A 14,505-nucleotide genomic window follows, 5' to 3' on the forward strand; every position below is an offset into this window, starting at 1 on the left:
CTGTAGGCCAAGCCTTGGCTCCAAGCCAGGCCATGGATCAGGCTAGAGCTATTTTTGCCTATTTATTTAAAAAATGAAAAAAAAAACTTAAAATTTTAATTTTATATGAATTTTGATGTATACAATTGCTTATATATACAATAATTAAATAAATTAGTATAATAAAATTGAAAGTAATTGTTGAATTTGTTAATATATTATATACTATATATTATTGTATAATTATAATTTATATGATATTATTTATACATATATAGTATATATGGGTTGTGCCAGCACACCTCTACAATTGACTGGTCAGAAGTTTTTCAGACATCATATCTTTTCCATATCATAGTCAAACCCTATTTTTGCTAGTTGTGACAGTTTTTATTTTCATAAACAATTTCAACCATATTGCAGAACACCCCCTTAGTTTATTATTGAAGCTTAAACAAAGCACACCTTCATACTTCCATTTCCTATTAAGCTTATTGTCAAGGATTTAAAGTTTATTTGCAAGGCTACAAGCACCCTTCAATCCACCGAAACTTAAGTGGTGTTTGATAAATTTGAAATTTCAAATCTGAAAAGTTAAAAAGATATTGTCTAAAATCTAAAAAGAAGCATAGGTGCTTTTATACTTTTTAGAGGCTATGAATCCATAAGTTTGTTTGTGTTGGATCAACCCTTTACCATCTAAAATTCATTGATTTTACTATTTTACCCCTATAACATATTATTTGGAAATGAGTTCAATTTGCATTATCTCATAAAAAATAATTTTTAACCTCAAAATAATATTGAAACAATACAAATAAAAAATAAAAAATTACTAATTAATAAATGAAATGATTAAAATAAAAAAATTAATGATTATAAAAATAATTAGTAATTAGTAAAAATAATTTTAATTAATAATAATAATAATAATATATTATTATTATTATTATTATTATTATTATTATTATTATTATTATTATTATTATTATTATTATTATTATTATTATTGTTGTTGTTGTTACTCGTTGAACTTGCAACGGTGGTCGCGGTGGCGGGAAGATGGGGGAGAGAGAGAGAGAGAGATATCTATATGCATATCAAAACCATACCTGTGTGAGAGAGCTTGACGGCAGTGGAGTTTCGTTCAAGTTGCAGTGAGGGTTCGAGTGATCTAATTTTTTAACTAATATGAAGGACAAAACATGTCATATTTAAATTTCTTTGGAGACATTTTTGTCTTTCACATACCTCTAAAATACATCTGACCACTTAAGGACCCCGTCCACCTCTTATTAATTAAGATATGAATATGGATTTTATATCTAGTAATAAGAGAGAATACCAAACAAAGATAGCGTTTGGAAAACAACCTTTTCAGACCTCAGAAGTCTGAAAAGTGTTATCAAATGCCACCTTGACTTCAAATGGAGTCTAATAAAATCCATCCGAGGAAAGTGTAAATTATAATACATTTGGCAACAGTTCGAAGAGACTGTTGAAAATTACATGGATCTGAACCGTGGATATGTATCAATTAAAAAGTGTATAAAGTCGCATTTATCTTCTTCACTTTTAATTTGTTGCTACCAAATTCTTTAATTAAAAGCTCTGGCTGCATGCATGCATCATGCACTCTAATGTAGCGCGATCTGACTACTCCTTGCTGGAGGATGATCTGGCTTCCAATCGGGCAGCGAGATAGGTGAATCAGCAAGACAGCGAATCAGAGAACCTGGGGTGGCTAACCCGGCAAGGTCGCTCCGATGCTTAAGTCAGTAAACTATGTTGCGAGCTGAAAAGCTTTGAGAGCTAGAGAGCTAGAGAGTAGAAAAATCACGTGTACCTTGTATCATTGGGGTTTGTGCCTTTATATAGTTGAGTCCTCGCGGGTTTTGTGGATCGGTTCCGGGATTTTCGTCCTAATGGGATCCGTTTCCGCTTTAATTGGGGAGTAACGTTATCAACTAATAAAGATTATCAATTCCGCCCAATCTGGGCGGGAGAGGATTAGGCCTGCCATTACGTGGCGTGATCCCGTGAGGTTCGGAGTCTGTTGGAGGGACTTCCGGGATCGTTACGTAGCGGTCTGGGTCGGTAGCCCCGAGCTAATATTTTGATCTTTTAGTTCCGAATTGGATTGAATGCCAAGGTGCCTTGATGCCGAGGTAACTTTACGCCGAAGTGACCCTCTGCCAAGGTGACCCTATGCCGAGGTGATTGAATACTCAATTTCAATTATTGCGAACTAGACTTATCGGGCTGAGCTATCATCTCTTAGTCAGATTGTGTCCATGTGTCCCCTTCTCGCTAGGTCACGCCAAATCATTGACATGAAAACCATTGGCCTGAATGGTTCCAGTTCCAGATCAGTTTTTAAAACCTTGATTCTAATCGTGTTTTTTTTTTGAATGCTTTATTTAAAAAATAATAAACATTAAAATGCATATCAACATGTCTGTGTCTTCTTACGGGTGGCAAGATGTTCCATCCCTTGATGGGATCAAAAGACTGGATATAATTTTTTTTTCCTTTCCTTTCTTTTTTCTGCCTTTCCCTGGATGAAGTGTGTAGCCTAAACTTTACTGAGGAAAATATCTGTATCCAATACTAAAGGCGTACTAAATAATGAATCCAGCGCTCCTCAATGTATTGCTAATACTTTGAATGTGGATGAGACATTGAATCATTTGTTTTGATGAATTTGTAGTATAGGCCCCAAGTTTGTCATTTGCCATTGTTAATATGATGACGATTATGGTTTTGGTCTTGTGGACGAAATGCCATTAAAGTTGGAGTGTACAACTACAGACAAGATTCAGGTGTGATTCAATTCGAATTGAGAGGCAGTAGTTTTGCCCTGCAATGAATCCCTACGTGGCACCCTAAATTAAAGGAAGGATAGAGAAAAGCTGGTGGATCCATTCGATTTGGCTATTCTTTCCAGCTTTAGTCTAGTTAGATTCAATAAATGACTGAATGAATAGTGAAGCAACCCCACACCCCAACAACCTGGCGTGTTTGGTATAGTGGTGTTGTAGTTGTGTTTTAATTAAGTTGATTTGTAAGAGGGAATTTTTCATCTGAAATGCTTTGAAAATGTTTTGAGTTTATCGATATAATTTGCTACTTCTATATAAAATGTTAAATTTGTATTGATCAATCCAAAATACAGAATTTGATTGTTGCTTTTATTCTAGATCAAATTTATTCCTCACAAGGGGCGCTTCACACCGATCTCACACTCACATCTTACTATGCATTGGAAATATCTTCCGTACTTGTAAGTTATTATTAACGGAAGATGTTCCCAATACACGTGAATGTGCCTGTGAGATGCCCGTCTGAGGAACAGATCCCATCTCCCTTTATCCGATCCTCAGGATTTTACTTTCTTTAAGGATATTAAATGGCCCCCACTTTAGGTCTTCATCTTGATATTATATAAAGCAACAATGTTATCCATCATTTCCACAACAGATAGATACTTTTGCAAGTCTTTGGCTGTGAAACATGAAGAATCTAGGCACACCCTTCTCTGCACTTGGCCTTCTTTGTCTACTTCTCATCTTGAATTCAAGATCAACCACCTCTCAGGAAAGTGGTAATGGCCAATGCAGATTAGTCTTTCTTTTTTCTTCAATTCTCTAGTTTGAGGTGTGTCAAAGAAACTAACTTCATGTATATGTAAATCGTGCTTGCAGAGGATGAGAAATCATTTGATTATGTGGAAGGGAGCAAGAAGGGGCCTGATCACTGGGGAGAGCTCCGTGAAGAATGGGCGGCCTGCAAGAAAGGACATATGCAGTCCCCAATCGATTTGTTGCATCAAAGGGTGGAGGTGGTGCCAAACTTAGGGCAACTAAAGAGAAGCTACAGGCCTTCTAATGCAACCCTCAAAAATAGGGGCCATGATATAGAGGTAACCATGTAATGTTGATTTGCAAATCATGTAGGGGTGCAAATTGGGTTGGGTTAGTTTAGGGTTGACCTCAAACTAGAGGTCACTGAAATTGCCTCAAATTGACGTGCTCGCTGACCCACCTACTCGCTTCTTACAGATAATATTGCCTCAAATTGACAATATTCCATGCTCGAGGTACTTGTTTCCCTTCGAGGGTCTCGAGCTCGTATGTTCCTTCCCCGAGCACTCGTTTCACTCGGTAAGGACCTTCCCAATTGGACCCGAGTTTGCCAGTGCCAGGTTCAGGTACCATAACTTTACGAAGGGCCAGGTCGCCAACGTGGAGGTTCCGCTTCTTGACCCTGGCGTTGTAGTACCGAGCTACTCTGCTGGTAGGCTGCGGTCCTAATGTACGCGAGATCCCTTACTTCGTCGAGTAGGTCGAGGTTGGTGCGTAGCTCATCCTCATTTGTTTGATCACTGTATGCTTCTAGGCGCAACGTAGGTACTTCGATCTCTGCGGGGATCACTGCTTCGGTGCCGTAGGTGAGATTGAAGGGTGTTTCTCCCGTGGCAGTTTTCTCCGTGGTCCGGTAGGCCCATAGGATATTGGATAGTTCATCTGCCCACAATCCTTTAGCTCGATCCAGCCGTGCCTTTAGTCCGCGGAGGATGGCTCTGTTCGTGACTTCTGCCTGGCCATTTGTCTGAGGGTGCGTGACTGAAGTAAAGTTCTGTTGGATCCCCATGTCTCGGCACCAGTCTTGAAATTTGATGTCCTCGAACTGTTTGCCGTTGTCGGAGATCAATACTCGAGGTAATCCGAAGCGGCATACGATGTTCTTCCAAAAGAAGTTTTGGACATTTCGGGCTGTTATTGTTACGAGGGGTTCGGCTTCTACCCATTTGGTAAAATAGTCCACTGCTACCACTAAGAACTTCCTTCCACCCATTGCTGGTGGGAATGGTCCGAGTAGATCAATGCCCCACTGTGCAAAGGGCCACGGACTGGTGAGGTATTTGAGGTCGGCAACGGGTTGGTGGTGAATATTGGCATGTCTCTGGCATTTATCACATTTTCTAACGAGTTCGATGGCATCTGTAAGAAGCGAGTGAGTGATTCCTGCAAGAGCATGGAATATTATCTGTAAGAAGCGAGTACCTCAGATCGTTCGACACGTGGGTCAGCGAGCACGTCTTGCAGGTCACCAAGTCGGCACCTGTGCTAGGCCGCTAGGTCGGCGCCTGTGCCAGGTCGTGCCCGTGCCAAGCCGCCAGGTCGGCGCCTGGGCCAAGCCGCCAGTTCGCACTTGGGCCAGGCCGCCAGGTGGGACACCATCAACTTGGCTAAGGCAAGTTGTTGCTTAAGTGGTTCTGAGTGTCTCCTACTTGTTCCGAGGTACCATTTATCACAATATTATTGAAGGGCCAAATCCGCCTTCATCACGACCTGCCAGGTCGGCGCCTGTGCCAGGTCGTGCCTGGCCAGGCCGCTAGTTCGCACTTGGGCCAGGCCGTTAGGTGGGACACCGTCAACTTAGCTAAGGCAAGTTGTTGCTTAAGTGGTTATGGATGTCACCTACTTGTTCCGAGGTGCCATGTATCACAATATTATTGGAGGGCCAAATCCGCCCTTATCACGACCCAACCCAACCCGTTAACAGCAAGTCACCTTGTTTTACTTGGCGAAGGCTTTGTTTTCCCATTAATAGTTGGGGGAACGGGATTTGGGTTGTGTTTGGACTAACAATGCAAATTAACATTAAAGCTTCAGCCTGTTGTAGCCTGCAGGTGTTGGCCAAGTGAAAAGTAAAAGACGTGTCAAAATTTTAGTAGACTCGAAAAAAAAATCCCTTCAAGTTAAAACGCATCGGATCCGATGTACAATATCCATGACACTTGTCCACGTTGGGTTACACATGGAAAGGTAAAGGGCTAAAGGCCTTTACACAATCAACAACCCAACTCATTCATTGTAAAGAAGTAAAGGGCTAAAGGCCAAACTCGAAAGTGAGTGATTCCTGCAAGGAAACCTGAAAGCTGAAGCATCAAAATCGGAGAGAGAGAGAGAGAGAGCAGAGGGAAGCATCCAGCAGCCATTTCCGTTGCTCTGCTTTAATCTTTCTGGTCGTGGACCTACCATAATATTATTATGTCAATTACATCCCCCCTTTCTATCTGCCCCATCTCTTCCACGTCCCGTAAACTGCCCAGCTCGGGCTATTTCTTTTCACCTCCCATCAGTCGATTCCGCTCTAGCTGCATTACCATACCTTCCACCTCTCTCCACCTTTCTTCCTTATCCCGTCAAAGAGGCAAGAGAGGCACCGTCTGTTGCTCCTCCATGCCACTAGAGCAGATTTCCTCTCCACAGGTTTGTTGCTTCTCCTTCCCCATCACTCATCTTCATCCCCTTATACAGAATTGAACACTCTTGAATCGAATGAAGTTCTAACAGACCCATTTATAACTGCAATATAATTTAATGATGGACAGTCTTTATTTGCAATGTCTTGCAGTTGCAGTGTAGCTTGTTATATTCGAGAGCATACTGGGTTACGAGATCTCTAATTGCATGGAACATCGATATCGCAGATGGTTCTTGCTATCTCTACGCAAGTAGAACTGCTGGCTTAGTTGTTACGGAGGACGGTATTCAAGGTTTGGAAATTGGATTGCTTTTTGTTTGATGTTTTGCTTAATGAAGTTAACTTATTTAGTTCTGATGGAGGAGGCAGAACCCATCTTAACTCATCCTAGCAGAATCCTGTCAACGTTTTCTACGTTTGAATCTAAGACGGTCCACTTTGCACTGTAAATGCTCCCTAAATTTGCAATGCCTTACTGGATATTCATTCTAATGTTACACTTAATTCCCATGCTAACAGGTCACGAGGTGAAAATTAAGCTTGAAGTAGAAAACAGCGGGTTACCTTCCAATGTGAGCTGTTGGTTTGTTTAAACATTACATGATTACATACGACAATCGTTAATTTTCCCTGTGATCTATGGTTTTATTTGGTGGCACTTTGTTTTTTGGTTGAACATGAGCTCTGTTGGTTGTTTCACATAAGAAACACCCTAGTAAATTTTGATGACTCAGGCCCAGTTTGGCTCGTGGGAATAGGGGTCTGGAATCGGAATCGAATGGGCTATTCCTATTCCTACCGTTTGGTTGGGCGGAATCGGAATTCCATTCCCCATCCTGTTGGAATGGCATTCCCCCATTTGAGGGAATGGCCATTCCCTGCCCCTCCCTGGGAATGAAATTCCATTCTTGCTGATTCCAATTCCCATTCCCATTCCTATCTGAACCAAACAGACTATGGGAGTAGACCATTCCGATTCCAATTCTGAAGGACTTCGATTCCGACTCCGAATTTCCGATTCCAACTGCAAACCAAACGGACCCTCAATTTGGTATCTGATTGGTTTCCTTCTTACAGTTAACATCTTATTTCAGGTCGTTGAGAAGTTTCCTCACATTCGACATAATAGAGTTTTTAGAGTCCCAACTTCTGTGGATGTCAAGAGCCTTGTCAAATGCCAGTTAGCAGTTGCTTCTTTTCATTGTAAGAATTAGTGACTCTCTTTGTCTCAATTCAGTCTTGGCCCCTTCTTGTAGATTGAAGTATGATGATTGTATAAAATGCTGGCTCTAAATGGTCACATTAAATCACATCCAATTGGAACATCAATAGTTTACTTTGGGATTGCATCCATGTTAATTGCTTTGAACTTATGCATCAAACATTGAGCTCCAAATAAAATCATTGGCATGATGCTAAGTGTGATTTCTTAGTCTATATTTTTCAGTTTAGTTTTCCATTACAGCATAATAATTAGTCAATAGGTTGTGAATAAATTGCAATTCAACTATTAATAGGCAGAATAAGGAGAACAAACTTATAAAATACATCTAATAGAGGGAAAAATAAGTGAGACCCTGGCCTTCAAAACTTCTCAATTTTTTAAACATAAATGGTATTACAAACCAAAATAAGTAAATTGCCCCAAGACTGTGTACTATGTATAAGAAACCAATCTAGAGATGCCAGTATGCCCTTATAGGGTTCCTACACAATAATGTTAAAAAATATCATTCAGTTAAGTAATGATGTACATTAAATAACTCACTTCAATTTGGATGTGAAAATTCTGGCATATCTAATCTGATAAGTGATAACTATCTTTAAATGCCTCTAGGTTTATTCCTGAGCCTTTTTTTTATCAGCAGATTTATCCCTGCCCCCCCTCATCCATCAAATTATAGCATTAAGATCTCCCTTGATGCATACAATCTGACGACCCTATGCTAATGTTAGAATTTCACCCTTCATGGGATCCCCTGTGCTTACAGATCCTGATCCAACTAAAATGATCATTACTATAACTATTTCCTCTTTGCCTCTGCATCCCCAAGGGCCATTTGTTACATAAGAAATAATCATCAAATTAAATTAAATGCTTAATGTTGTTGTCAATAGGGGCTTCCGTTGTTGAATCATTGCACCATGTGAGATGAGAATTTGGTCATTATATCCTAATCTTTTCTATCCAATCGATTATTTTGATATTAACTAGTTCACTCATTGCCTTAGAGGGATCTCTTCTTGTTATGAAATTCTAGCATTTAACGTTTATTTGTTTCTAAATTCTAAATGCTCCTGTTGAGTGGGCCGACTTGTGTTTAGTTTATTTCCTTTTAAATTAAGATGTTGTTGGGCCCATTAGTCTTTATTTCTTAAAGAGTTGTAATTACTTAGGTTGAGTTGCCGCCCTACTGAGGGCATTTTTGTAATATCTCATACTTAAAGTTAATTATAAATAGAATGAAGGGCTGGCGGCTAGGGTTAAGTCAATCTATCCTAGTCGACCTTCTTCTCTTTTCTACCCTTTCCTTTGTCTCTTGCTGAAATCCCCAACTTTCTACTCTTCCTTTCACAAGAAGCTTGGCCGAAATTAGCACATAAGGTTTTCTACTTGGTATCAGAGCAGGTTGAAGGTTCTTGAAGAGATTTGTTCCTGCAGCCCTAGATCGGCCGACTGCATGGAGATTTAAGAGGCTGATCGAAGCTTTCAGGTAAGCCCAGTTTTTGGATTTTCTTGGTGGATCTGTATGCCCTATAGCTGGTCTAGGGTTTCTCATCAGAATCAGGAAAAACTGGAGAAAGGGGAAGAGTCCTGATTTTGTTGGACTCTTCAATTTTGACCTAGGTAGTGGCGCCCTTTTTTTTTTAGGGTTCCTCTGGGTTTTTTGTAAGGGGCGATTCAAGTTCCATGTGGTTTGGAGGCGCCTCTAGAGAGGGCGGTTGCTTCTTCTCTCTCTTCTCCCCATCCCACCGAAAAGGAATCTTTTGTGGGAAGAAAGTCCAGGACACCAAAGGAGTGTCGTTGGTTCCAGAAGGTATTCTGTTTATTCTTGTTGCATTTTTTAGCTGTTTTCTGTACCTCTTTGAGACACATGGAGGGACACAGAGTTGAATATAAGCCCAGGAATAAAATGAGACCAGTGGGAGGAGGTGCTGGAGACCCCTTCGGAGCCGAAACCATTACTACAGTTAGGTTGGATGGTACAAATTACTTGGAATGGTCCCAATCTGCAAAGATGGCCATTGGGGCTCGTGGAAAATTGGGGTATATTACTGGTGAAGAGGTAAAACCCGAAACTGGCAACTCCCGGTGGGTGCAAGAAGATTATATGGTAATGACATGGTTGTGTAATTCTATATTGCCACATATAAGTAAAAACTTTTTATGGGCAAACACTGCCAAGGAGATTGGGATGGGGTGGCAGAGACCTATTCACAGAAGGAGAATGTTGCTAGGGCTTATCAACTAAGAAATCAGATTATTGCTACTAGGCAGGGAGATAGATCTGTTGCAGCTTATTTTTCAGTCCTTAAGACCCTGTGGTAGGAGATTGATCATCTAGAGACCTTTGCTTGGGAAACCACCAAGGATGCAACTACCTATGAAAGACACTTAGAGAAGTATAGGGTGTTCGAATTCCTTGCTGGCCTTAACCCTGAGTATGACATTGCACGACAACATCTTCTTTCTAGGGACAGTGTCACTCTCTCCCAAGCATATGCATTCGTGTCATGGGAGGAGTGCAGGAGGGATGTAATGATGAAGAATTTCATGACTGATCAGTCTGCTATGGTAAGTGCTGTGAAACCTAAACAGAATGGCAATGAGAACAAGAAGGAAGACAAAAGGGACTTAGTCTGTGACTACTGTAAGAAACCGAAGCATACAAGAGATACTTGCTGGAAGCTTCACCCACATCTTGTGCCAACCAGATTGAAGAATAAGAAAGGAAATGCACATATGGCAGTTACTGGTGACACTCCGGCCCCCCCTACTACAGTTGCCTTGGAGTCTGTTGCAGCTGCTGCAGTAAGGGCCGAGCTTGAGAGGTTTGGGTTACTTCTGAATCAGAGGGATACAACTAGTTCCAATTCAGCCGCAACCGGACAACAAGGTACAAGTAGCACAGGTGGAACTCACTCTACCTCCCTTGCCCACACAGGTAGTCCACATGTCACTGCAAACTATGTTTCTGCTTCAGGTAAGGAGAGATCTCCTTGGATTATAGACTATGGAGCCTCAGAGCACATGACCCATTGCTCCACCATTTTCTCCTCTTACTAGCTCAGTTCTGGCAGAGATAGGGTCTCTATAGCTGATGGATCCCATGTTCCTATTGCTGGGAAGGGATCTGTCAAGATTAATGATTCCATTTGTTTACCCTCTGTCCTCCATGTTCCTAGATTGAGCACCAACTTGTTATCTGTTAGTAGTTTGACTAAGAATCTCTGCTCAATAATTTTTTCTCCTGGACATTGTACTTTGCAGGATCTGGATTCAAAGAGGACGATTGGGAGTGGTCGTGAAGTGAATGGAATCTACCACCTGGATACTCTTCCAATTCACCAAAGTCATCATGTTTGCAAGGGCAGTGAGTCAAAACTTGTGGATCAGATTATACTTTGGCATAATCATCTGGGCCATTTGTCTTTTTCTTCTTTAAGATCTTTGTTTCCAAAACTGTTTGAGTCTGTGAGTCTGTCAAGGTTGAAGTGTGAAGGTTGTGAACTTGGAAAGCATTGTAGACACTCTTTTAAACCGAGTAATAAAAGATGCTCTTTTCTTTTTGATGTTATTCATTCGGATGTGTGGGGCCCTTATCATGTTCTCTCTATGGGCGGCTATCGCTATTTTCTCCTGTTTGTGGATGATTTCTCTCGATATTCCTGGATTTACTTGACGAAATCACGTGATGAGGTACCATCCTTGGTGAGACAATTCCATCAGATGGTATTAACATAGTTTGGAACTAGAATCAAGATGTTCAGATTTGACAATGCTAGGGAATATTTTGAGAGACATCTTGCCTCATATCTGTTGGAGTATGGTGTTGTCCATCAGAGTAGCTATTCTTACAGTGCATAGCAGAATGGTGTTGTAGAGAGAAAGAACAGACACATTGTTGAGACGGCAAGAAGCATGATGATCACAGCGACAGTTCCGATTCGTTTTTGGGGTGATGCTGTTCTCACGGCAGTATATCTGATTAACAGGATGCCTTCTCGTATATTTGGATTCAGCACTCCATTCAGCCTTCTTTTTCCTCAGGGGGAGATGTTTCATATTCCTCTAAGGGTGTTTGGGTGTGTCTGCTTTGTGCATATTCTTGGTCCTTACCGTTCGAAGCTTGATCCCAAGGCAAAGAAATGTGTCTTCCTTGGATATGCAGAGAATCAGAAAGGCTACCGCTGCTATGATCCAATCTCTGGGAACCGGTTTGTTACTATGGACATCACTTTTTTCGAATCTACATACTTCTTCTCAAGGAATCCTTCTCAGGGGGAGTGTTTTGGGGAAGTAAGTCAGCAGTCTATCCCTCTCCCAGTTCCAGTTCCTGTGCCTACTACTATGCTTGACAACCATTCGATGCCACCTACCTTGCCCCCCCCTTTGCGTTCCGTCTCACAGTATTACTCACGGCAGAGACTTCATAAGGAGGTTGATTCCACTACAGCAGAACTCACACCACTTCTTGTCGATCCCTTGGAGACTCCAGATTCGGCTGATACAGATCCAGGTATTCCTCTTGATCCCTCTACTATTTCAGTTCCCATTGGTCCCACTAACACTGTTATAGATAACCTTGATCTCCCTATTGCTCTTAGAAAAGGGAAGAGGAAGTGCACTGCTCATTGCATATCACAATACTTATCCTACAGTGGACTTTCTCCTTCCTACCGTGCTTTTCTCTCTTCTCTTGATTCCGTGTCTATACCCAAGGGTGTTAGTGAGGCTCTCTCCATACCTGAGTGGAAGGCAGCTATGCAAGAAGAGATGGAGGCTTTGATTAAGAATCAGACATGGGAGATTGTGGACCTACCAGAAGGCAAGGAGACAGTTGGATGCAGATGGGTTTACACAGTAAAGTATAAGGCAGATGGAAGCATAGAGAGGTACAAGGCAAGACTTGTTGCAAAAGGATACACACAGACCTATGGCATTGATTATCTAGAGACTTTTGCACCAGTTGCAAAGATGACCTCTGTTCGGATACTCCTTTCTCTTGCTGCCTCATACTCTTGGCCCTTGTTTCAACTGGATGTGAAGAATGCTTTCCTAAATGGGGATTTGCAAGAAGAGGTGTATATGGATCTTCCAGCTGGTTTTTATGATAATGCTAAAGAGGGAAAGGTATGCAAGCTGAAGAAATCACTATATTGTTTGAAACAATCCCCTAGAGCATGGTTCGACAGATTCAGAAAGGCCCTGATTGTTTTTGGCTACACTCAAACTCAAACTGATCACACCTTGTTTGTGAAGCGCAGGGGATCCTTGGTGTCAATCCTAATTGTTTATGTGGATGATATTGTTGTCACTGGGAATGATCTGAGTGAGATTGATAGTCTGAAGAGGAACCTGCATAAGGAATATGAGATTAAGGACCTTGGAGAACTGAGATACTTCTTAGGCATTGAAGTTGCAAGATCGAAACATGGAATTTTTATCTCTCAAAGGAAGTATGTCTTGGACCTTCTCCAAGAAACAGGGAAACTTGGAACAAAGGCAGCTAGCACCCCCATTGATCAGAACCATAGAATCAGTGCATCAGAAGGTGAACCAGTAAAGGACCTTGGGAGGTACCAAAGACTTGTGGGTCGGCTACTATACTTGTGCATGACAAGACCGAACATCTCTTATGCAGTAAGTGTAGTGAGCCAATACATGCATGCTCCACGAGACCAGCACTGGAAGGCAGTTGACAGGATCCTTGCTTATCTGAAGGGACATACAGGCAGAGGCATATTGTTTACTGATCATGGACAGCTCAAGCTAGAGACCTATACAGATGCGGACTGGGCAGGATGCCTCGATGACAGAAGATCAACTTCAGGAGTGTGCACCCTAGTTGGGGGCAACCTAGTCTCCTGGAAGAGTAAAAAACAAACAGCTGTGGCAAGATCAAGTGCAGAAGCCGAATATAGGGCCATGGCACATGGAGTTTCAGAACTTCTCTGGATCCGTTCTCTATTGGAAGAAATCGGTGTTCAGGCAGAAGAACCTATGATGCTATACTGCGATAACCGGGCAACAATTAATATTGCTCATAATTCAGTCCAGCATGACCGAACTAAGCACATTGAAGTAGATAGACATTTTATCAGAGAAAGGGCAACTTCTGGAGAAGTGTGTCTTCCATACATTTCTTCTGATCTGCAGCTTGCTGATGTCCTCACAAAAGGCGTTGCAAAGAATAAGCTGGAGCATGATCTACGCTAGTTGGGGATGCATGACATCTACTCCCAACTTGAGGGGGAGTGTTGAGTGGGCCGACTTGTGTTTAGTTTATTTCCTTTTAAGTTAAGATGTTGTTGGGCCTTGGGCCCATTAGTCTTTATTTTTTAAAGAGTTGTAATTACTTAGGTTGAGTTGCTGCCCTACTTAGGGCATCTTTGTAATATCTCATACTTAAGTTAATTATAAATAGAATGAGGGGCTGGCGGCTAGGGTTAAGTCAATCTATCCTATTCGACCTTCTTCTCTTTTCTCCCCTTTCCTTTGTCTCTTGCTGAAATCCCCAACTTTCTACTCTTTCTTTCACAAGAAGCTTGGCCGAAATCAGCACATAAGGTTTTCTACTGCTCCAAAACACCATGTTTAGATTGATGTATCTTCAGATGTGTCAATATATCAACCTTGTTGGCTTTCCTTTTTTCTTCCATAATTGGGATGAAAACAATCTTGCATGTTACAGATAAATCTCTTTTTATTGTCTAACGTGTCTACTACTCATGTGGCATCCATACATATGAGCTACACAATAGAAGGATGTAATGGTGCTTGGTTAGCACTTTCCTGTCTTCCTAACTCTTTTCTCCTTGTTTTTCTTATTAATACAGATTACAACTTTGTATCAGAGCTATTTTTTTTTTATGAATGATAATAAATTTATTAATTCAGAAGCAGATTTAGAGTGAGTTCATACAACATCCCAGGGAGAGGCGCGAGCTGCAGCCCCTCCTTGAATCTTACAAGTAAACTAGGAAAGAAAAGCAAGAATCACAACTGAGCCCAAAACAATTCTTCCCTAT

General features: G+C 41.3%; 1 protein-coding gene across 3 annotated transcripts in view; it reads left to right on the top strand.

Moving 5' to 3' along the window:
- The first annotated feature begins 5,851 nt into the window (after positions 1-5,851).
- The window catches only part of LDA (limit dextrinase), a 98,466-nt gene continuing 89,812 nt past the window's right edge, over positions 5,852-14,505 (top strand). For 2 of the 3 annotated variants that reach the window (XR_016077970.1, XR_016077971.1), the window contains exons 1-4: positions 5,852-6,257; positions 6,403-6,544; positions 6,772-6,824; positions 7,347-7,455. Coding sequence is in view for 1 of the 3 variants with exons in the window: in XM_010268956.3 (XP_010267258.1) it covers positions 6,036-6,257; positions 6,403-6,544; positions 6,772-6,824; positions 7,347-7,455 (526 nt within the window). In the remaining 2 variants the exon portion in view is untranslated. The remainder of the gene's footprint in view (positions 6,258-6,402; positions 6,545-6,771; positions 6,825-7,346; positions 7,456-14,505) is intronic. The other variant, XM_010268956.3, reaches the window with a different exon arrangement.

The sequence above is a fragment of the Nelumbo nucifera genome, chromosome 6 (assembly GCF_055504915.1).
Source record: "Nelumbo nucifera cultivar China Antique chromosome 6, China Antique-T2T, whole genome shotgun sequence".
Lineage (NCBI taxonomy): Eukaryota > Viridiplantae > Streptophyta > Magnoliopsida > Proteales > Nelumbonaceae > Nelumbo > Nelumbo nucifera.